General features: G+C 29.2%; 2 protein-coding genes across 2 annotated transcripts in view; one reads left to right on the top strand and one right to left on the bottom strand.

Moving 5' to 3' along the window:
- Positions 1-451: 451 nt before the first annotated feature.
- Nin (blastoderm-specific gene 25D) overlaps positions 452-22,026 on the bottom strand; it is a 50,998-nt gene continuing 29,423 nt past the window's right edge. The window contains exons 2-9 of the mRNA XM_075822131.1: positions 12,396-12,693; positions 5,558-5,692; positions 5,192-5,232; positions 3,436-3,576; positions 2,980-3,154; positions 2,041-2,157; positions 1,855-1,947; positions 452-1,776 (exon numbers count right to left, since the gene is read on the bottom strand). Coding sequence (XP_075678246.1) covers positions 550-1,776; positions 1,855-1,947; positions 2,041-2,157; positions 2,980-3,154; positions 3,436-3,576; positions 5,192-5,232; positions 5,558-5,692; positions 12,396-12,693 — 2,227 coding nt within the window. The 3' untranslated portion in view covers positions 452-549. The remainder of the gene's footprint in view (positions 1,777-1,854; positions 1,948-2,040; positions 2,158-2,979; positions 3,155-3,435; positions 3,577-5,191; positions 5,233-5,557; positions 5,693-12,395; positions 12,694-22,026) is intronic.
- Positions 9,542-22,026, top strand: part of LOC113791528 (uncharacterized) — a 39,243-nt gene continuing 26,758 nt past the window's right edge. Inside the window, exons 1-2 of the mRNA XM_075822133.1 lie at positions 9,542-9,855; positions 11,642-11,976. The gene's annotated coding sequence lies outside the window, so the exon portion shown is untranslated. The remainder of the gene's footprint in view (positions 9,856-11,641; positions 11,977-22,026) is intronic.

The following is a 22,026-nucleotide window of genomic DNA, read 5'->3' as shown; positions in this document are numbered from 1 at the left end:
ATATATCCTTCCATTTCGAAAAAAAAATTTTTTGTTGTTCGAAGGATGTATAGAATAATTTCAAATGTAACTGTTCTATGAACAGATTTCTCAATATTTCATATATTCAATCTCATGGATTTTGGGCATTTTGACCCATTCCATTCCATCCCATTCATATTCACACATTTATAATCTGAAATTTTTATCACTTTTTTTCACTATGCTAAAAATCAATCAAACAAACAAACAACATACGCACATTGAAAAGCATAAAATACATACAAACATCCATCATATAATTTAATTTAATTATTTTGTTTTTTTTTAATTGATCTCCATTGTATTTTCTTTTCTTTCTTTTTTATTATTGTTTCAATGAAATCAACGACAACAAAAACAAGATTTTACTAAAAAAAACGTTTTTATTATTATTATTGTACAACATTATAATGCAATAAAATTCAAAACTCGTACAAAAAAAAATTACCGGGAAGTTTTTCTTTTTTTTTGGAAAAAAATAATGATCAAAGCTAAAGTGAATGAGTTGTTTTTGTTTGGAGAAAATCCTCAGGGATTAGGATTATTATTGTGATCAAATTGTGATATTGATGATGATTGTTGTTTATCCACCACCATCAATTGATCATCATTGGAATTATTATTATTATCGATTTGTTTCAATGCATTTTCAATACGTCGTAATGCTCGTTTTAAAATCATTTCATTATCATTATCATTGAAAATACGTGATGAAAAATCATCATTATTTTCTTTGATTGAATGATTATCTTGAATAATTTGATTTAGAATCATTTGTAAATTTTTTTCCAATGATGATTGATCAGGTTGATTGGCAAAAATTGGTCGACTACGATCGAAATTTATTTCATCAGATAAACTACGTATATATGTTGTTGATGGATGATTTTGTATCAAAGTTTGTAGATTATCTTCATCATCATCCTCATCATCATCATTATCATCGAGATCATCAAGTTTTCCTTCTTCCTCAACGGCTTCTTCATACATATTTGAATTTGGTTGTCTGATTCGTTTATGCCGTTGTTTAAATGTCCATGACGATACTAACTCCGTCTGTTGATGAAAATCATCATAATCATCTTCAATATCCATATCGTCATCCATATCCAAATCATCATCTTCATCAAAATCATCACCATGTGTCGTTATTGTTGAAAATGTTGATGATTGATCTTCTTCCGGTAGTCCAGTATTATTCATCATTGGTTTTATTTCAGTTTTGGGATTAGTTTTCGTTGAAATATTGTCACTAGACATTGATGTATCAACGATATTATCTTGTTTTTTATCCTTATCATCATGATTATGGTTCATGTCGTTGTTATTATTATTATCGATTTGCACATTGACTGTAGTATTCATTTCTATCTGTTCATTATCATTATTATTCGGTGTAATAGTTTTATTTTTATTCTTTTTTCTACGACGACGTCTTTTTCTTTTTTTACTTCGTCCAGTTGTTGTTGTAATCGAAGGGAATTTAGGCAATATACCACCAGACTCTATCATCATCATTATTTCATCAGTAGGAGCCATTATAATTGATTCTGGTGTAAATGATGATGATGAAAAGATCGATGATTGATTTGCTGCTGTTGTTGTTGTTAATAACGTTTGTTGTTGTTGTTGACTTGTTTGTTGGTTCGAATTCTGTTGTTGTTGATGTTGGTATGAGGCCAAAATAAATGTAGCCAGCTGTTGTCTTAACGATTCTTTTTCTATTAACAATTCATCATTCTGATCTTGTAATCGCTGCATAGTAATACAGAGAAAATGGGCAAAAAAAACAACAACAGTAAAACAGAAACAACAAACAACCAAAAAACTAACCTTGTTCTGTTCTTTTAATTTTTCCATTTCATTCATTAATTGTTCAATATTTTTACGATCCTGTGCATTTTCCATTGATTCTAATTCGGCAATCTGTTCACAAACATTAAACAAATGAAATGAAATGAAAAAAAACAGGCAGTTAATCAAACAAATTATTTTTTCTTTGAAAAAAAATATACAAACTTTTGCATTTAAATGATCCGATTCTTCAACATGACGTTGTATATCCATGAAATTTTTTATCAATTCACTATTCTGACATTTTATTAGCTGACAATCATTTTCCAGACGTTTATTTTCCTTTTTCAAATTGTGAAAATAAAAATCGATTAATAAATCTTTTAAAAACAAACAAGAATTTTGCGCAACAACATTATTTGTCGAAATGATGATGATCATCATCAAAGTCCACATGGATAAATAATGATGGGTGTAAATAGTCGAAAACACTATTTTACAACTAACAACAACAAATTACTGACAATTACAATGGAAAACAAAACAAAACAAAAAAATCAATAAGTCAAATCTATTTATAATAATGAAGAAAAAGTGGGCCAAATTACAACAAAAAAAACTATAGTCAAAAAGTGAAATTAATAAATTGATAATAGCGAAAAAAAACGAAAAACTAAACTGCACACATTGATCGACAATGACGTTCGAACACACTATCAAAAATCGATCGATTTTGTTGAATTGAGCAACAACAAAAAACGAGATGATTGATTAAGATTGAAATGATTGGCGGAAACAACAACAACGAAAACGAAAGGACCCGATAACTCATTGTTTGTGGATCATTCTACAGAATTGAGCCACTAAATGTGTGTGAACATTGTTGGTGGGTCGGGTGTTATCCTTCGTTACGTTTTTCTGTTAGTCAAGTTTGGCCCATATGTAATTTAACTTGGTAGAAAAAAAAATCGATTTTTTTTTCGTTAAAGTGTCGATTTCTCTATATCGAAAACCTCTTTTTTTCATCCTTAAAAAAATTATTAACGAGGCGCTTGGTTATGGTTGGAAAATTCTGGTTGAAAACAAAAAATTCAACACTTTTACTCCCTATAGAGATTTTGAGTTCTTTTGGTGTTTGTGTGTGTCAAAAGTATGTATGTATACCTCTTCCAATAATTTAATATTTGAACGAAATTTTGATAATTGTTCTTTAACAGTGTTCATTTGTTTATCAATATCTTGTCGCAGATGGTTTGATTGTATGATCATAATTTCTTTTTCACGTGAAAAATCCATTTCCAATAATTTGATTTGATCTTGATATTTTTTCTCCAATGTACTGATAGTTGATGGCAGTTGATGGTTGGTAGTTGATATCGATTTCCCGATAAGTGATGCGTGTGTTTGGATGATGAAGACAATGACAGTGACAGCAAACAAACGAGCAAGTAAAATTCGGTTAATCACCATCATCAATAACGCGTGGGGGTACACGCCCAGAATCGAATCAAGTAAAGAAAAAAAGAAAAGAAAAGATTCGATTAATCGATTTTCTTTGGTTCAAACTGCTAATCATCATCATTATTTTATCAAAAAAAAAAAACAAAAAAAAAAACTTACGCCAATTTTGTATTCGATGCATTCTCTAAACGTAAATGTTGTTCATCAACTTCTTGTGCTAAAAATTCTGCACGACAATTAGCCTGTTCTAATTGTAATTCTAAACGTTCACATTTACCAATCATTTGATCATGTTGAATTCTAAATAGGAAAAAGAAAATTGAGAAACGAAAAAGAAAAAAATGTGAAATGAGAAATGGAACAGATTTTTTCTTCTCACGATGGAAACATTGTGTATATATCTGTAAATAATGATTATGATTATTAAAAGTTAAGAATAAATTTCACGAAATGTATTCAAATCTACCCAAAAAAAATGGCCAAATCGTTGTTATATTGAAATTCAAATGAGCCAAATGTTGTACAGCTTTTTTTTCTTTCATTTTTTTCCGATTTTAACAATACAAATGATGGATGCACCAATGAAAAAATTCTTAGCATAACCAAAAATTCTGACCAAAAAAAAAAAGATTCTTTGGATATTGAAAAGTTTTTCTTTTTTCCATCATTTTTTGCACTTAAAAATAAAAAAACAAACTTTGGTCGTCCATGTCGAGCAACAGAATTTTGAAAAAAAATTTTCTCCAAGAATATTGTCGTCATTTTCAAAAAGAAAAGATAAGAGAATTTCATTTTTTCCTCACCATCAGTGAAATTCTCTCTTGATTCATCTGATTCAATCTTAGCTGCTTTGATCGATAAAAAAAATGGCAATGGTGGATAAATTATCCCAGAGAATGATAATGACACACAGAATCTGAAACACAGAATTTAAACCCGAATAAAATAACTAATCGATTCGCGAATTTTTTGTAGAAAAAAAATTGTAAAGTCATTTTTAAAATAGTTTTTTTTTCTCTCAGATAGTTTTTCCGCTGTAAAATCTCGGAATTTGAATTTCACAGAACAAAGCTCGCTTCCCCTCCCCCAATTGATTAAGTTGATTAACAACATTGTTTTTTTTGACAAAAAAAACAAAGATAAAAATCTCAAAATGACAAAATAGATTGCTCAAAAGCTTATCTTGCTAATCTTTATCTCATTCTAGCTATAGCTAACTAACAAACGGCAAAAAAACGATAATATCGTTCCAATTAAATATGGATCATCATCATCATCATCGAAATGTTTTTTTTTCTATTTTCACTTCATCGGATTCGTTGATGTTTCAAAAGTTTTTTGTTTTTGTTTTTGTTTATGTCGTTCTTGGATTTTAATGACTAAATCGAATTTATCGATTTTCGGGGGCCATCAAGTCATTTCAAGTCAACTTTTTTCAAGAATCGTTTTTCTCTCTTCATTCACATCTTTTTTTATAAAAATATCCATTGTATTTTTCCAATGATGATGATAATGATGAGGATCTTGTTGTTGTTGTTGTTGTTGGTCTCTCATCTTATCATCTTCATCGATTCAAGTTTTCAAGGATTTAAATATTTTTTTTTTTGCAAGGAAAAAAATCATTTCGAAAATTTTCCAAATGAATCGATTTTTTTTCCTCTGCTACTCGATTATCTCATCGTTTTGTTCAGCTTTTCTGGCTTCTATTGTTTTCTGTCCAATTGTAATTGGCTTGATTCGTTTCGTTGAGGAAAATCATTTTAAAATTATCATTTTCAACAATGACGATAATGATAATGATGATCATCATGAACCGAAATTCATTCGTTAGAATTTTGTTTATAACGGTGAAAAATGAGTTAAAGAATGAGGAAAAAGCAAAAGAAGAAATTCAACGAAACAAAAAACAACTTACTTTAATTGTGCGAATTCATTCAGTATCGTAGCCAATGAGACCTGGTTTTGTCGAGAAAAAAGAAACGAAAATGGAAAATAAAATTTAGATTTTGTTTCGACGAAAAAAAAGTAAAGTAAAGAAGAAAAGTAAAAGAACCGAGCCAAAAAACTAAAAATTCAAATTCAATTTGTCGATTTTTGTCTGCTTTAATTTTTTTTGTTTCTTTTTCGTAGGCAAACGAAGTAAAACAGGAATAATAATGCAATGACTATTTGTAAAATGACTATTCAACTTTGCATCGAAAGGCAAAATTTTCCTATTCTTTTGCGTTCGATAAAGAATTTGGAAAGCACGAAAAAAAAACAATTAAATGTCTACGCTTACTTGATATAATTGTTGTGATGAATAATGATGATTAGTAGATTGTCGTATGGCAAGAATATATTCCAACATTTGTGACCATAATTGTTGAATATGAATACGTTGAATTCGTCCAAAAGAACCGCCATAGCCAAATAGCTGGGATGAAAAATCGAAACAAAAAAAAACATGAAAATTTAAATTTCCCGAATAAAAACACAGCAAAACAAAACAAAAGAAGAAATTTACAACTTTGACATTACAACTACGAATCATCAACGCGATAATCTCTCACTTTAAATGATTATTTTTGTTTGTTCGGTAACGGTGGTTGAATTCAAACACCCAAAAAAAACAAAACAAAACAGAAAAATATTCACCAGTTTTGTTGAATGTCATGTCATATCATATCTAAAATATGGATTTATTTTTTTGCATATGAAAAAAACATGTAATGTAAAATTCTTCTTTGTTGAATCAGTTTCAGAGGTCATTTTTCATTTTGTTTTTTTCATTTTCCTGTATGTGTGTGTTTCATATGTAATTCGTGTTATGTTGTTGTCCATACAAATTCATATTATTATGGAAAAGATTTTGCCCTCTTCGTTGTTTTGTTTGAAAAACATAATATGAAATGAGAAAAACATATGAAAAAGAAGAAGAAATTGGATATATTTCATTTCATTTCATTATATTTTTCCCTTCCAAAAACAAAAAATAATAATTCCATATAACCATGTTATGTGTTTTGTTTTGTTTTTCTCTGAAAACAACAATATATATTGGTTGTCCGATTCTTGAATCACAAACAGAATGGCAACAGAATCAGAAAGAATATCAGGCCTGATACAGGAATTCTTCATTCAACCTATTTAACGTATATAATCATTTTTCTTCTTTGTTTTGTTAGTTTTTTTCCCGCTTGTTTGTTCATTTCAAACATTTTTTTTTGTATGTTTGGACATAGAATATAATAAAGAAGAAATGTAGTTGAAAAATTTTTTTTTCTAAAAATTCAAAATCACGAAAAAATAAGGTTTCAGATTTGATTTGATTTTCTAAACTAAACACAAAATGGACAAAATAACCACAGCATAGTAGTCGATATTTTTTTCAATTGTTTTTTTTGCTCAACAATGTTTTATTTTCATTTTATATACCGGTGATGGCATAATGTACCCGAAACACTAACAACAATCCTGAAAAATGTACGGAGGATTTTTGTTTTTTGGGAAAAAAACTAAATAAATATAAAATATGCAAATTAGCTCCATTTTTTTTCATATAATCTTCAGTGAGTATACTTACTTACTGTTGTTGTTTTTGGTTGTTGAAATTTTTTTCCTAAGTAAATATAATAATGGTGGAAAAAAAAGAATGCAAAAATGTAGAAAAAAAGAACAAACTACTTGAAAAAAGTGAGGGTTGTATATGTAAAATAAGTGAGAATCTTTGGGAAGAAAGTGGCTATTAAAAAAGCAGAGAAAAAGAAAAAATATGCTGACTTTAACGGAAACAATCAAAAAATAAAAAAAGGCCAAAACAATGAAAATTTCATTCTTAGATTCTTAGATTCAATGAGAATTTCCATTCAGTATTTTCAAAATGGAAAATATTACCCGGAAACTATTATTGTTGTTGTGAACGACGATGACTATCGATGACTATTATTCATTTTCAGACTTTTTAATTTGAAAATTTTCGTTCTTGAAGTGAGATGCAATGGTAGTGGTGGTGGTGGTGATGATAATGATGTCAGTCGGTTTTTTGTTGTTGTTGTTGAATGAAACTCACTGAATAATTTATTCAATTTGGTTGAGGGAAATTAATTTTTTCTGTTCAGGGTGTTGCTAATGAAAAAAGCTAAAAATTATGTTATCAAGTTTTTTTTAAAAAAATGAGAATTTCCAGTGGAAAAAAATTCTTCGTTGAATTTCATTAGATTCTGACGATTCTTATCGAACTGCAAATACACACACCCGCTGTAACAACTAAAATTTTGTTTAGTAAACGGAGAAAATGAATGCAATGAAATCCACAATGATCAATCATTCTATTGATTTCATTTTCATTTATGGGTGGATCACCTTTGGCTTTTTTTATATATCCATGTTTTCAGATAAGGTCAGTGATTTGTTTATGAAAAATAAGCAAAAAAAAGAAACATATTTACCAGATAACAAAAAAAAAAATAAGGCACTTTTCTTCGGGAATAAAAGGAGATCAATCGGAAAAAAACGGGAGAATTGAAAATGTTTAATCGACCATGTCATATCGATATATGTTGTTGTGCATAATATTCAATATTTATGCAAACATGTTTCAATATTTCAATTGAATATTTCGGCCATTTGGTTCTCTCTCTTTGTGCATCATTTGAATGCCCAAAAAGAAAGATCAAATTAAACATGGCTAAAAAAGTTGTGTATTCTTTCTTTCTGTTGTTGCTGTTGTTGTTCGGGTCCATCTTATTATCTAATATTATCGGTGATGCTCCACGAAAAAAAAATTCATTAGAGAATTTAATGAATTTCGATCAATCTTCGAAATGTCATTGTCGTAATCAACAATGATAATAATAATGGCCTTAAATTGATCGAATCGATTAACATTTTTTCGTTTCGAATATTTAGTGAGGGGAAGAAGCAATAAAACTTTACCCAAAACATTATCTTTACAGTTTCTTCTCCATGGTTGCAGATAACAGATTCAAAATTGAAATTTGTTCACAAAAACAGGAAAGAAAAAAATCAATCGAATGAATCGTTTGTTGTTGTTGTTGAACGGTGGTGAATGTTTGAATTCAAAAAAAAAGAAAAGATTGACACATTTCATTTTCATTTTACAGGAATGATAATAAAATGTCGCCAATAAATTCATCCATATTCAATTGTCCATTTCTTCTTCTTCAGATGATGATCTGGAATTTCAAATCAAAATAATAATAATAAAAACAGAATTTCTTTTTGTCATTGCAGAAGATATTGTCATTCAGTCTGTCTCGTCTGGTAGAATCCGTTGAATTCATTGTTGTCGACGATTGTCGACTTGAATTGAATCAAAAAGAAGAATGAAGAAAAAAAATATAGACCAACATAGAGAGATGATCAATCGATGTGTAAATCGATCGATCGATTCGATTCGTTCATCGCCCCCAATTTCAATTCGAAATAGTGGAAAAAAAAGAAGGCGAAAGATAGACAAAATGAATGAAATGAATGAATGAATCCAAATACCGAATATCGATATCTAAAATTGAAATATAAATAAATAAATAAAAAAAGATAAAAAAATGAAATTCTGACAACAACAACAATATTAACCTCAGATATGAAAATGTATTCATTTCATTTGAAATGGCAATTTTTCTTTTTCTTCGAATTGAAATTTTGTTCTTTCCATATGATGATTGTTGTTGATAATCATCATCATCACGAAGAAGAAATTGAATTTTGGACAATTGGCCATCATCATTATCATTATTATCAATGGATGATTTATTTAAGAACTTTAAGAAGAAATTTGAGAAAATTGCCCATTTTTATTTTGGTTAATCAGTTTTTTTTGGCCAATCGAAAATAAAAACAAAAGAATCATTTGAAATTGGTTATCGATTCTGATCATTATCATCATCAAATAGAATTGAATAGTTTCTATATATCTAAACAACCAAAGAATACAGAATTGCAATTTTGTTGTTATTGTCGATAAAGAATATTCGTCGTGTTGCTACCACATACATTTCGAATGTTTTTTTTTCGTTTTGGTCCGATAAGAACTGATACCATTCATAGATACCAGTAGGTAGTAGTAGCATAGAACAAAGTTACCGGAATGGAAATAACCGGATACAAACATCCATTACTATTACTGCTACTACTACGATTATCATTTCTACTACTACCACTTTGTAAAACGAATGGATGCAAAAAAAAGAGAGGGAATCCAAATGAAAAATGAAACACACCACACACATAATGTTTTCAAAATTCTGGTCGTTGATGAAAATGAATTCTTGAATGTATTCTTGAATTGTCATTCTGAATGTGAACACATCACAAACGCGCAAACATTTAAATGAACCAAGTTTTCCCGGTTTTTTATTTGTGTGTGCGGTTTGTTAATGATTTGTTACCTTATTCGTTGGAATTTATGAATCATTTTTCGGTTATTTTTTCAGCCAATTCTTTTGCTCATTTGGTCGATTTTTTCTGTGTTTCTGTGAATGAATTAATGAATGACAAATGTGAACATTCCATTCATTCATTTGATGATTCTTTCCGAGAAAAATTCTTCGTCATCAACGACATCAACGACATAGGGTAAGTCCAATCAGGAAAATTCAGAACCTTCCATGTTCAGATAGTTTCAGAGTTTGTTTTTTATTTACCATCAACCAATGTTTTCATATCAATCACTTTTTTTTTGGTTGAAAATTTCGATCGAAAAAAAAGCCAACCCAAACGAAAAAAAAAAACGAACTGCAAAACAAAAATAATAATATCCAAGGTTCATTGAAAATTTCAACAGCTTAAAGCTGGTTGACTGAATTGTTATGTGTGTTTAGTGGACGGATGACTGAATTGTTTGATTATTCTTGTTGTTGTTGTTGTTGTTCTATAGGCTCAGTTTGACACGTGCCTGTTTATCAAAAAATATTCTAGGTTTGTGTTTGTGAAAAGTAGGAGAAAGAGAGAGAGAGAGAGAGAGAGAGAGCGAAATGATTTCGGCCAAGTTGATTACAACATTCCCTATCATCATCATCGTGGTCGAGAATCGATTTTTTTGTTTTGTTTACAGTGAATTTCCCTTCATAGTCAAAAATGTGTAGAGTATATAATTTTTTGTGAAATAACATTTATCTCTGCATACTGGATCCACATTCATTCATTCATTCATTCATTTTTTGGAAATTCTTATGGTCAGGAAGTAAAAGATTCTAGTCAGATACAGATTCTGCAGCGACAACAATGAGCTATGGATTTTTTTTTGTTGAAAAAGAAAAAAAAGCAGATACAGTTCATTAGAGTGTGAAACATTTCCGTTTCCGTGAAGCGTTTTTTTTTTCGTTTCTTCGTTTGTTATAATATGGATTCTCATTATGGAATATTAATGTTTTCGCTTGATAGTATCTCAGATCTAAACCATCACTCAATCGCATTGTGTGTGATAGTTCAGCTTTTTTCCTCGAAAAAAAATTGATGAATTTTGATTTTTGACTTTAGCTTTTTGGTTTTCCTCTTGAGCAAGGTAAGCAAAAATTCTTATTCGGGTTTGGATTTTAGTTTGGTTTGTCTGTTTTGCTTTTTTTAGACAATGTAAATATATTCTTCTTAAGAATTTAAATGTTTATTTGGCTATTTCAATCTAAATGGCTTCAACAATATTGAATTTATTCCGAAAAAAAATTGAAGAATTACAAATGCTACCTGTTTTTTTTTTTGAAAACAAAAGTCAAAAACCGAGCAAAATACCAAAAATATATTTGCTATATCGACTCTATATGGATTCTGTAAACATATTATTGAATAAAAATAGAAAAAAAAATTCATCATCGAAGAACAGCGTAAGAACAACAACAACGATTCATTCATTCATGTTGATTGAATGAAATGAAATGAATCGAAATGAACAAGTATAGCATTCAAAAGGAAATTATTCTTGCAAATGCAAATAATGATTATTGGAAACACAAGTGAAATAAGAAGAAATAAGAAAAAAAGTTCCAAGTAGACCAAGTAGAAATAGAAAAGAAAAGGAATTTCATTTGGTTTTTACCTTTGCTTTTCTTTTCCCAAAAACATTCCTGATAATAATACCCAGAAATCATCCATTGAAAGGTGAAATGATCATTAGCTTTATTCAATCGTAAAAATCGTTTATTCTTTGGATTCCAAATGAATTTCTCTTTATTCTTTCTTAGATGAATGAAAATTCTGTTTATTCATTCATTGCGCATTTGGATTATTGGTTTTATGGGATATTTTTTTTTTTGGCAAAATGCTACTGATGTTGAAATAGTCGAAAGAATTTCAATGCGAACTTTCTTTAATTTCTTTCCAGAATTTTTATTTAAAATTTTTTTTATTTCGTTTCTTTCAACAACAGAAATTCTCGTTGGACACCATCATCATCATCGTTGGATGGATGATAAAGAATTCAAATAACCCAAAAACATCCCTTAGGAAACATTTTCATGTACAATCATCATCGATAATAAAATCAACAATAAAAAAAACATTTTGAAAACAACAATCATTTCTTCATCAATTTTTTTTCAAAAATTCATTCATTGCGGTGTTTGTGCGATTCAATGTTTTGTGTTTGTGCGTTTGCTGTGTGTTTGTTTGTTTGCATTTTTGGATCATTAAAAGGTGTATTTTTGAACAACAACAACAAATCAAAGTTGAATATTTTGTGCTCAAAACTGGAAAAATTTTTCGGTAAGTTTTCTATTTTTGGAAAAATTTTTCGGAAATTAAATCTGGAAACTTTTTTTTTTTCTTGTTTCACTTTAAATCTTTATTATCATTACTTTTTTTTGGTAATCTCTAGAACTGGGTAGAATTTTTAATTGAAAAAAATCTCTTTCTCAGACGGTAAATTAGCCAGAAAACAAAAAAAAACTTTTCAATCAAAATGGCAAAACGATTGTTTTTCTATATTTGGAAAAACAAAATTTTTCGTTTTCCTTTTATTGATAGCCCTATGGGATTTTTTTTTGAAATTATGAAATGCGAAAAGCAAAAAGAAAAGTTTGTTTTGTTTTTGTTTTGCTGTTTTGTTTTGCTGTTTTCTTTTTGGTTATTTGTCCAAAATTGAATCAAAATTGTCGAAACAAAGAAATAAATAAAGAACTTACCTTCAGGATATGTTCACCAATCGATGATGATTCGATATGTTTTTGTTTTTGTTGTTGTTGTTCATCGATGGTACGATTTGTCGATTTTATCATTTGATTGTTGTTGTTGTTATTGGATATACATTGTTGTTGTTTTTGTTGTAAAAACATTTGAGTATTTTCCATATCATCAATAATGATGATTTCATCACAGTTTTCATCATTCAAATCATCGCCATTGTTTTCAACAACAACATCAACATCATTATTAAATCCTAATGATTCCCATAGATCAATCAATATTCCTGATTCTGTGTATCTGTTTTTATTGATTTGGAAATGGGAACGAGAAGAGAAAAAAAAGACAATGAAGGGTTAAATAAATATTGAAAACAATGTGCAAACAAACAAACGAAAAAAATTTGCATCCATTTTGATTTTATTGACACTTTTAATCGTTATTATCATCCTCATCATTATAATGATGATGATAACAATGTTTGTTTGTTATTCAAAACAGTTCAGTTTGGATATTGGTCTTTTATTTTGTTTAGTAATTTTTTGTTTCTCCTGTTTAGACAGACAGGAATATGTAATATTGTCCCTGTCATATAATCATGTGTTAAAAAAAAGAATGTCTAATAAATCTTCTTCTTTCCTGATTAATAATAATAGCAAACAAACACAGCAAACAATTCTAACACACAGCGACAGAAAGATTATTATTAATTAATTTTTTTTTTCGGTCGGTCTGTCTGATTCCTTATTCATCATCAACGAAATGATGATGATGATGATTTTGCCAGGGTTTTTTTTTTTGGTATCAGGATTTTTCATTATTCATAATGATGATTGGATAATGACATTCGTTGGTGCAGAAATAACACCTATAGATTTGGATGACAATTTTTCTCGAATATTTTCGTTTAAAGTCGAAAAGCAAGTAACCGACCGCCCCGCTGTCATTCATTCATTAGATACATTTTTTAGTTAGTCAAGTTTGGTTAATTCCGTGTATTTAAATAATTCATAAACAGCGTAATTAACTTTTTTTTTTTTTTTTTTGGATATCCATCCATTATTTCAAGTGAGGGTGGATGGTTGGTTTGCTAATCTTCCGGCATAATATTTTTTTTCCATTAACTCTCATCAACATAGAATGTTTTTGCCCTTGGTAGATAATTTGTAAAAAAAAGGAAGAAAAAATCTTAAATGAAGAAATCTTTCCGAAAAAAAAACTAAATCAAGGGCCATTTTCCATATCCAAGTGAACTTTCCAAAAAAATCTTTTTCTTTACTTAAATGTCATTATCATTGATTCACACAATTGATTGTGTTTTTGTAAACGAAAACGAAAAGTTGTAATTGTATTTCGTACAATTTCAATTACAACTTTACCAAGAAAAAGAAATTTTCCTCAGAATTTCTTTCGTAAAGATTTCTTTTCTTCTGTTGTTGTTGAATTGGATAATGGAATGAATGAAATTAAGAGACAAAAAAATTGTTTTGGAAATGAATTTTTGGAAATCAAATTCAAAATGGTTCCAAATCATCAATGATGACGATTCATAAAAAAAAGCAAAATCCAATCATCATTGATTGGACATTTTCAATCAAGTGAATGAATGTTTTCTTCATTCACTTCTTCTTTCTTGCTAAATATTAATTTAAACTAATCGGATCTTAGTTTAGTTTTTCCTGATCAAGGCAATTAAATAATTGAATCCAACGATGGTCCAAAGTCCGATCAATTGGCTTAATGAATTTGACTTTTTTTTTCATCCCATTGATCAACACACACACACATCGTATCATCAGTTTAACAGTTTTTTCCTTCCTTACTTACTAACATTGTGTTAATTTTTTGTGTTAATATTTGTTATTCAAGTTTATCATTTTCTCTCTCGCTATACACCACCAAAATGTTTACTTTGCTTTGGTGTTTCTCAGTTTTTTTTTGCTTGTTTGTTTCCTGCAAACGTTTGCGACAAATTTTCTTGTTGCTTCATTTACATTCTAATGATTCTTTTTGTTTAACTGAAACTTTTCATTACATAAATAACACTCACTCACACACACTGTGTTTGTGTGAATTACGTGCCATCCTTGTTTTTCTTTTTGTCTATTATGAAAGTTGATTGTCCAAAAACATTACTACTGCAAATACAAAGCTAAAATTCTCTGACCATCACTTTGCACATTTCTATTTCTACTTCTTCGAAGAACATAAAAGAATCCCAATAGACATTGTTCAAAACAGAAAGACAAGAAAAACGAAAGAAACATCATTTGTTCGTATGAGAGATATGAATGTCATACAAAACGAAAGAATTTGTCAATCAAAATTATTCGGCTTTGGATATATATTTTATTAATGATCTTTTTGTTTTCATTGGTGATTCTGGGAAGTTTCTGTGTGTGTGTGTGCAGTGGCGGTGGTAGAGGAGGAGGAGATATTAATCCTGAATTGATACTTTCATTTTTTGTAGCAAAATTGGATACTGTCAGATTTAAAGATGTAGGTCGCTTGTTTGTTTGTTTGCTGATCATTTCAAAGAAATAATTGAAAATCTTTTTCTTGTAAAAAAAAAAAATATTTTCTTTATTTAAGTTCTGGATTTTTTTTCTCCTGGAAAATAATAGAAAATTCTTATCGAAAAAGAATGTTTTTTTGTTTCTTTCTTTTTTTTCCTCATTTTATCCTTTTTTTTCTCTTCACCATCATTGTGGAATGCGATTGAAACCTTTAGAGATTGTAAAACAAACAAGCAAAAAATTTTCTCTCATATCGATCAGATACTGTCATTCAGGGGGGAGAATGATGTGAATTTTTTTGTTTTGTTTTAATAAAATGGATTCTTTGGCTTTTTCTACAATGTCTTAAATCTGGAATTTTATCTATCTATCGATCTAATATATTTGGAAAACAAAAATTCTTTGGTTGTTTTAGTTAGCTATTCAATCATTTTTATTTTATATCCTGATCTGTCACCTATATTTTTGGCTAAAAGTAGCTCTTCTGGTATGTTTTGTAATGAAAAAATTCTTTCATAATTTTCTTGTTCTGCATCTAACCTTTTGCAGCTCTGTGTTTCACTCTGTGTATGTAGTTACGTAACTAAAATGTCAAAACAAAAAAGTTTGATTAATTTTCTTCGATACCCGATTGAATGAAAAACGCATAAAACAATGAACACGGAGAATTACTATATAAAAAAACTTTCTTAGAAAATATTTACAGGAAAATTTTTCCAATAATGATAATGATCGAATGAAAAACTTTTAATAATCAAAAACAAACAAAAAAAAAAACCACCGTTCAAACCCAAAACTAAACTGCCTGTCTATGTGGTGGATGTTTGTTTGTTTGTTTGTTTGTGATTTAAAAATTAGATCAAATCTTTTCACCAGCCGGTCAAAGTTTAGTTCATTCTTTGTCCTTTGTTTAGCAAGTTAGTTGATTTTTTGTTCTTATTATTGAAAAAAAATTCAATAACAAAGTAGACAAAGAAAGTTCTCTGATCTGATAACCCCAAACTAAACATGTTGTAGGTGCCAATTGAAAATCTTTATGAAGCAGAAAAAACAAACAACAAACATGTTTATCATGTGATGTGTAGCAGAAAGGAGAAAAAAGTTTAATCAAAAAAATGTCGATCACCGTGAAAGTGAAAATGCAATTTTGGTTTTGGTTTTTCCATGGTTGCCATATGTTGTACACTGAGATAATGATGACAAGAAAAAACATTTTTTTTCCTCCTAGCATCAATCTGATGATGAAATCAGATTCTTTTGCCTACAATGTTGTTGTTGTACCAGAATTGGATTGAATCCGATTATTCTGTGCACGAAGAAAACAAAAAATATGAAATTGGAAAATTGGTGAATTCTGTTTTTTGGCGATGCTGACCCATTGCCGAATGAAAAAAAAATTTTTCATCAATCGGAAATGAGATTTTCCCAAAAAACAAAGCAAAAAAAATTTCATTTCAATATTAATCGGATTCGGATCGGTTTTTCGATTTATTTCTCTCTCTCTCAGTTTCTCTACCCAGAAAAAAGATATTTGAAACCATCACCACATTGAGAATTGATACCAGCAACAAAAAAAAACGCAACTCTTTTTGGGTTTGATACGATGATGAAAAACGGATTTTTTTTTTTTTTGGTTTTTGTTTCTGCCATTATCATCATCACCCAACAACAACAACAACAAATGTGTGTATAACACATGGTTGAAAATATCAAATATCAAATATCATCATCATCGAAAACCACATTGTGTTTTGTGTGTTTTGAATTGAATTTTCTTCTTTTTTTTTCACTGATACAGAGTGAAAATAAGAATTTCAACATAGAAAATAAATATCGAATCGGATAGCGATTCTTTTCAATTCTTTTGCTCTTTTTTTTCCAAAATTGTATCACACAACACAGAACAAAACCAAAACCAAATGGTATTGGCTGTTTGAATTCTCCCAAGAGATACAAGTTTTTTTTTCGCTGGCTGGAATATATTGAAATTCGGTATTTGGTGACGGTTTTTTTCTATTCATTCATTCATTCGGGTAAATTGATGAAAAAAAACACGTGCCAAATTTTGATAATTGCCATGGAAACACACACACACACACAACGAATATTGTTCAATTTAAAAATGTTTCCAGTCAGTCAGTCAGATATTTTTTAACAATTTTTCTTTTTTTTCTTTCTATCAATTTCATCAACTTGAAACCGACGAAAAAAAACATCATCATAACAATTGAATGAAATAATAAAAAAAAACTTGAATACCCGAAATATACCCGACGGGTATTATTGCAATTAGCATCCCGAAAAAAAAGCGAATAATGTCTGTGTTTAAAAAAATTTTCAAAAAATTTCTTTTCCATCATCGTCCCATAGTATCACACAGTATCACAGAATCGATTTTTTTTTTATCTACTTGCAAATAAAACTTTCTTCACTGAATCTTTCGGAATATATTTTGTTCGCAGTAAAGAAAATTTTTCTAGTTTTTTTTTTATTTTAATTAAAAATTCACTTTTTTACAACAGAACAAAAAATCATTATTATCCTGAGGGTTTCTCTTGTGTGTGTGTGTGTGTTAACAAAGCTGATTAATTTTGGGACTTTTTTTTCATCAGTTTCTGCTGCTTTAAAAAGTCTTAGAATTGGCCAGAATTTCTTTCTTTCTTTCCTTCACTGTTCTGGATTCATTTTTTTTTTTTTGTTGCAAACAACATTGACAACAACAACAAATGCATGGGTCCATTGTAATATTAAGATGATGATGAAATATGAGTAAAAAAATGCGATTGCCGACGCCGATAATGATTTAGTCTCCGAAAAAAAAACAACCAACCAACCAAACTTACCAAACTGACGAGATTTTCTTTCCATTCTTTTCTTTTATATATTGGGCTCCTTCATCATCATCATCATCAGTTTCATGGCCAATACATTCGTCTCAAACGAACGAAACTTTTTTTTTTCTTCAACAAAACTTGTGAAAATTCAAAGTTTTTTTTTCTCGAGCCCAACTTTATCCTTTATTCTGTTGTTGTTGCTGGTTGATTTATGAGCATACATTTCATAATATTGAATTCAGCAGTTTTTCTCCTTGCCAGTTTCTGCCATTCTTTTCATCATGATATTATTTTCACTTTGGTTCGTTGTTTTCTGGTTCTATATTTATATTTATTAAACACCCATTTTTCATTTTTTTCATTTTTTGTTTTCGGTACTTTGTTCCTTTGGGTTTCCATTCTTCTATCTTTATCATTGCAAGCACTTTTTTTTTTTGTTTTTCGGGTAACTGATATCGACAAAAACACGCGTTTTTTTGGTTCAGTTTCGGTTCACTACGTTTCGATATTCTGTGAACATTGAAAAACCACTTGTGATTTGGATAACCATAGAACCATTATATGGATTTTCGGGCAATTCAATTTTCAAAATGGGCTTGATGATTCTCTTATCTACTTTAGTTTGAATTTTGTCCTTGAATTTTTGCTTTTGTTGTTTGTTGCTGAAATGGAATAACCCAACCAAACTGAACTGAACCGAAAATTTTTTTTAATGCTTTTCACAGGCGTGGTGGTGATATAATATTTTCGGGTGTTTTTTCTGGTTGTGTGTTTTCTCCTCCCCCCTTTTTCGTATCCTGATCATAAAACATAATAATAATAATAATTCCTTTTGATAAACTTTCAAGCTTCGTTTTCCAAGGATATTTAATTGAAAAACAGATAAGCTCCCTTCAGGCATCTTATCATCATCACCGCCATTATCATTATCATTATTATTATGTTTGTCGTTGGTGACAGTTGAATGATTTGAAAATCTAATGATGTGATCTTTTCCTATGGTCAACAAAAACAACAAGGCAGATGTTTTATTGGAATTTTTTAACATTATTATGTCACAGTGTTTATCATTAAAAAAAACCTAAAAAACTAGAAACATAATCATTATCGTTCGTAATGAATTTACATTGTTTCAGTTTCAGTTCCTGTCACTTTCTCTCAGTTGTTCTGTGTTTAGTCCTGTATGTGATGTGGGCGGGTTAAATGATTTTCATCATTGTTATTGTTTTAAACCGAAATTAACCTTTAACACTGCAAAATAGGGTTGACTAAAACTAAAACTAAAACTAACTAACCTTTTTTTTCAAAGTTTGTTTTTTGTTTCATTTTGTTGTTTATCTTCATTGTTTTTTTTCCTTTGTTTTGTTTGTTTGTTTGCTATTCTTTGTTTCGTTCAAATATTTACATTTCATCAAAAAAGATCTTTGAATTTTTTTCCTATTCTGTGTTTTGTGTTTCTGGATCATAAATTCATGTACATTCTGTATGTTGGCTTTTCAGCTGGCTTATTTACACACACACACGCCAGAATCCATCAATCTTTTTTTGGATCCTTTTTTCATTCATATATCTGAATTGATGAAGATCAAGATGATGATGATATCAGCCTAAATGTAAACACAAAGCTCGAATAAATATGAAAAAACAAAAAACAAAATAAATTTTCGTGATGTGATGATGATGGTATTATATAAAACTTGGCTTTTAACTTTATAAATATCCGTAACAACAACAACAACAACAAAAAACAATGGTTCCGGTTGGTGGTGATATATTTATGGTAATACATTTTCTCTATTCTCTCTCTACACTTTATTTCTATTCTCTCATCATTTTTATTATCTTTTTGCTGGAACCAAATTCTGCTATTCAGTTTTGTATTCTGATTTGTTTTGTGATTTACTTTACTTTACTTAATCATTCTGGATGGTTCAACGGCCATTCATGGATTCTGTAATCATTATTATTAACACTTCCATTTCCATCAACAAATGAATGAATCGTTTATGAATCTGAATACAGATTTATTTTTATTCTCTCTCTGTGTGTGTTTGTTTGTGTGTTTTTCTTCAATTTCCTATTTTCTATTTATCAATTTGTAATTATTAATTATTTCTTCAAAGCAAATAATAATTACAAATTTCAGGTTTTCCATTTGTTTTCTGTTGTTTCGATAGGATGACATATTTGAAATGTCATTTTTTCCACACACACAGAAAAACAAATTGATTTCTCATTTCCCCTTTTTTAATTGTTTTTCATTCTGTGTTTTTTTGGTGGTTAAAAGAAACGGAAACAATCATCACCTCATTTGATTTGAACCTTTTGTATTCTTAATTAACACAATTCCCACACACACACACACACACAGAATTGTCAACCCTTTTTGTCTCGCAGGCAATTCATTTTTTCATTTATTTCTTTCCTTTCGGTTATTATTATTATTGTCGGGTTCATAATGGTGATCATCATCATCATCATCATTATCACCCTAAATTCTGTTCCAGAATCAAGAATGTGTGTGTGTGTATGTGTTTGTTCAAGTGAAGTGATTTTCATCCAATTCAATTCAATTCTGGTTCAATAAACTTGAAATTCATTTAATCATTTTTTTTCATTCTGACATTTCAAATTTCGCATACCATCACACACATACACAGCAACCAAACAACCAACCAACCAAATAGTTGATGGCTTATTGTCTTATTCTTTGCAGAATCCTTCTAGAAATGATGATGATAATAAATCGTCTTTGAATGAATTTTTTTTTATTCATTTTTTATTCAAGCTTCTCATTTATGAATGATGATGATGATTATGATGAATAAATAATTGAATCACATTCAATGCATATTATGTAGGGTATACATTTTTTTCCAAGCATTTTCTTCGTTCATTCATTCATTCATTCTATCTTGCAATTGGATTAATATAACCGAATGAAAGCGGAACGAACGAGCGGAACATCATTCATCAATTATTTCATTTCATTTTTTTTTTTGTTTATGTCATCAGTCGTCAGTCGTCGTCGTCGTCATTGTTGTTATCGGCAAAAATGATTATCTATTTATCATTAATCGAATATTAATCGAAATCGAGATAGATAGAAAGATTCTCTCTTTGTAAAAACAACGATTTAAATAGAATTTTATTATTCAAAAATGAAAATTGAAATGAAATGATGACGATGATTATGATGACAAAATTGAATCCGTTCATCGATGAATGAAATCTCTCTTTTTTCGTTTTTTATTTCACATAAACAAAAAACAAAACAAAACAAAATACACACATTGTTTAGATGAGAATATTCCGATCCAACGAACCATAAGAATATTTTCAATGACAATGATGATAATGATGATGTTGATGATAATGGCAGAATATACAAACAAAACAAAAAATAATAAACAGAAAAACACATAGAGAGAGAATATTCTCTATCTCTTCATTCATTCATTATTATTATGTGACAATATAATCAGCTTTTCGATTGAGAGCGAGAGAGAGAGAGAGAAAATTCCTTGAAAGTGAAAGTTTTCGTTCATTTTGTTCTATTGTTGTTGTTGTTGATTATGGAAAAAAATTTTCCCATCCATATCATCGAAATGGAGTTTAGAAAAAAAAATTTGAAAAAAATCAAAATTTTATTCAGAAAAAAATTCATAATTCATTATCATCATCATCATCATTATGCTTGAAATATTTGTCTTCCCCATCGATGATGAGAGATGATTTTGCATCTGAATGAATTTTTCTTCGGCTCTCGATTTTGTTGATTTTGTCGATTCATTCATCTTTTTTTTTTAATACTTCAAACAATGATGATGCTAAAGTGTTAAAGCTATGATTCTATAGTAAAAAACGTTTTCGCTGGATAATGATAATGATAATGATAATGATCGAAATGGCAATTTTTTGTTGATATGATTTTGTTGTTGTTGTTGATATGATTTTGTTGTTGTTGTTGTTGTCCGCCTACACTCTTCATCATTATCATCCTTGATGATCATCGTGAACAGAATCCAATGAAGATGCTGAATATGAAAGAATGAACAAGCAAAAAAACCAATGGCCAAAATGATATATAGTTTTCTTTTTTTCGGTGATTGGAAAAATCGATTTTCCTCGATGATGATGATCTTGATGATGATGATGGTATTCTCGAAACAAAAAATTGATAGGTGTTAAAAAAAATGATCATTTTTCCAAAGCAGAGCGAAAAAAAATCCTTTTTTTCCAATCTCGAACGTGAACGGTGTTCCTAAACAAGAAGAAAAAAT

Source organism: Dermatophagoides pteronyssinus, unplaced genomic scaffold (assembly GCF_027571235.1).
Source record: "Dermatophagoides pteronyssinus isolate colony J.1.1.1.1 unplaced genomic scaffold, Derpt_VIB-CSIC_2022.12 sq0015, whole genome shotgun sequence".
NCBI lineage: Eukaryota > Metazoa > Arthropoda > Arachnida > Sarcoptiformes > Pyroglyphidae > Dermatophagoides > Dermatophagoides pteronyssinus.
This window is presented reverse-complemented; position numbering and strand designations above follow the sequence as displayed.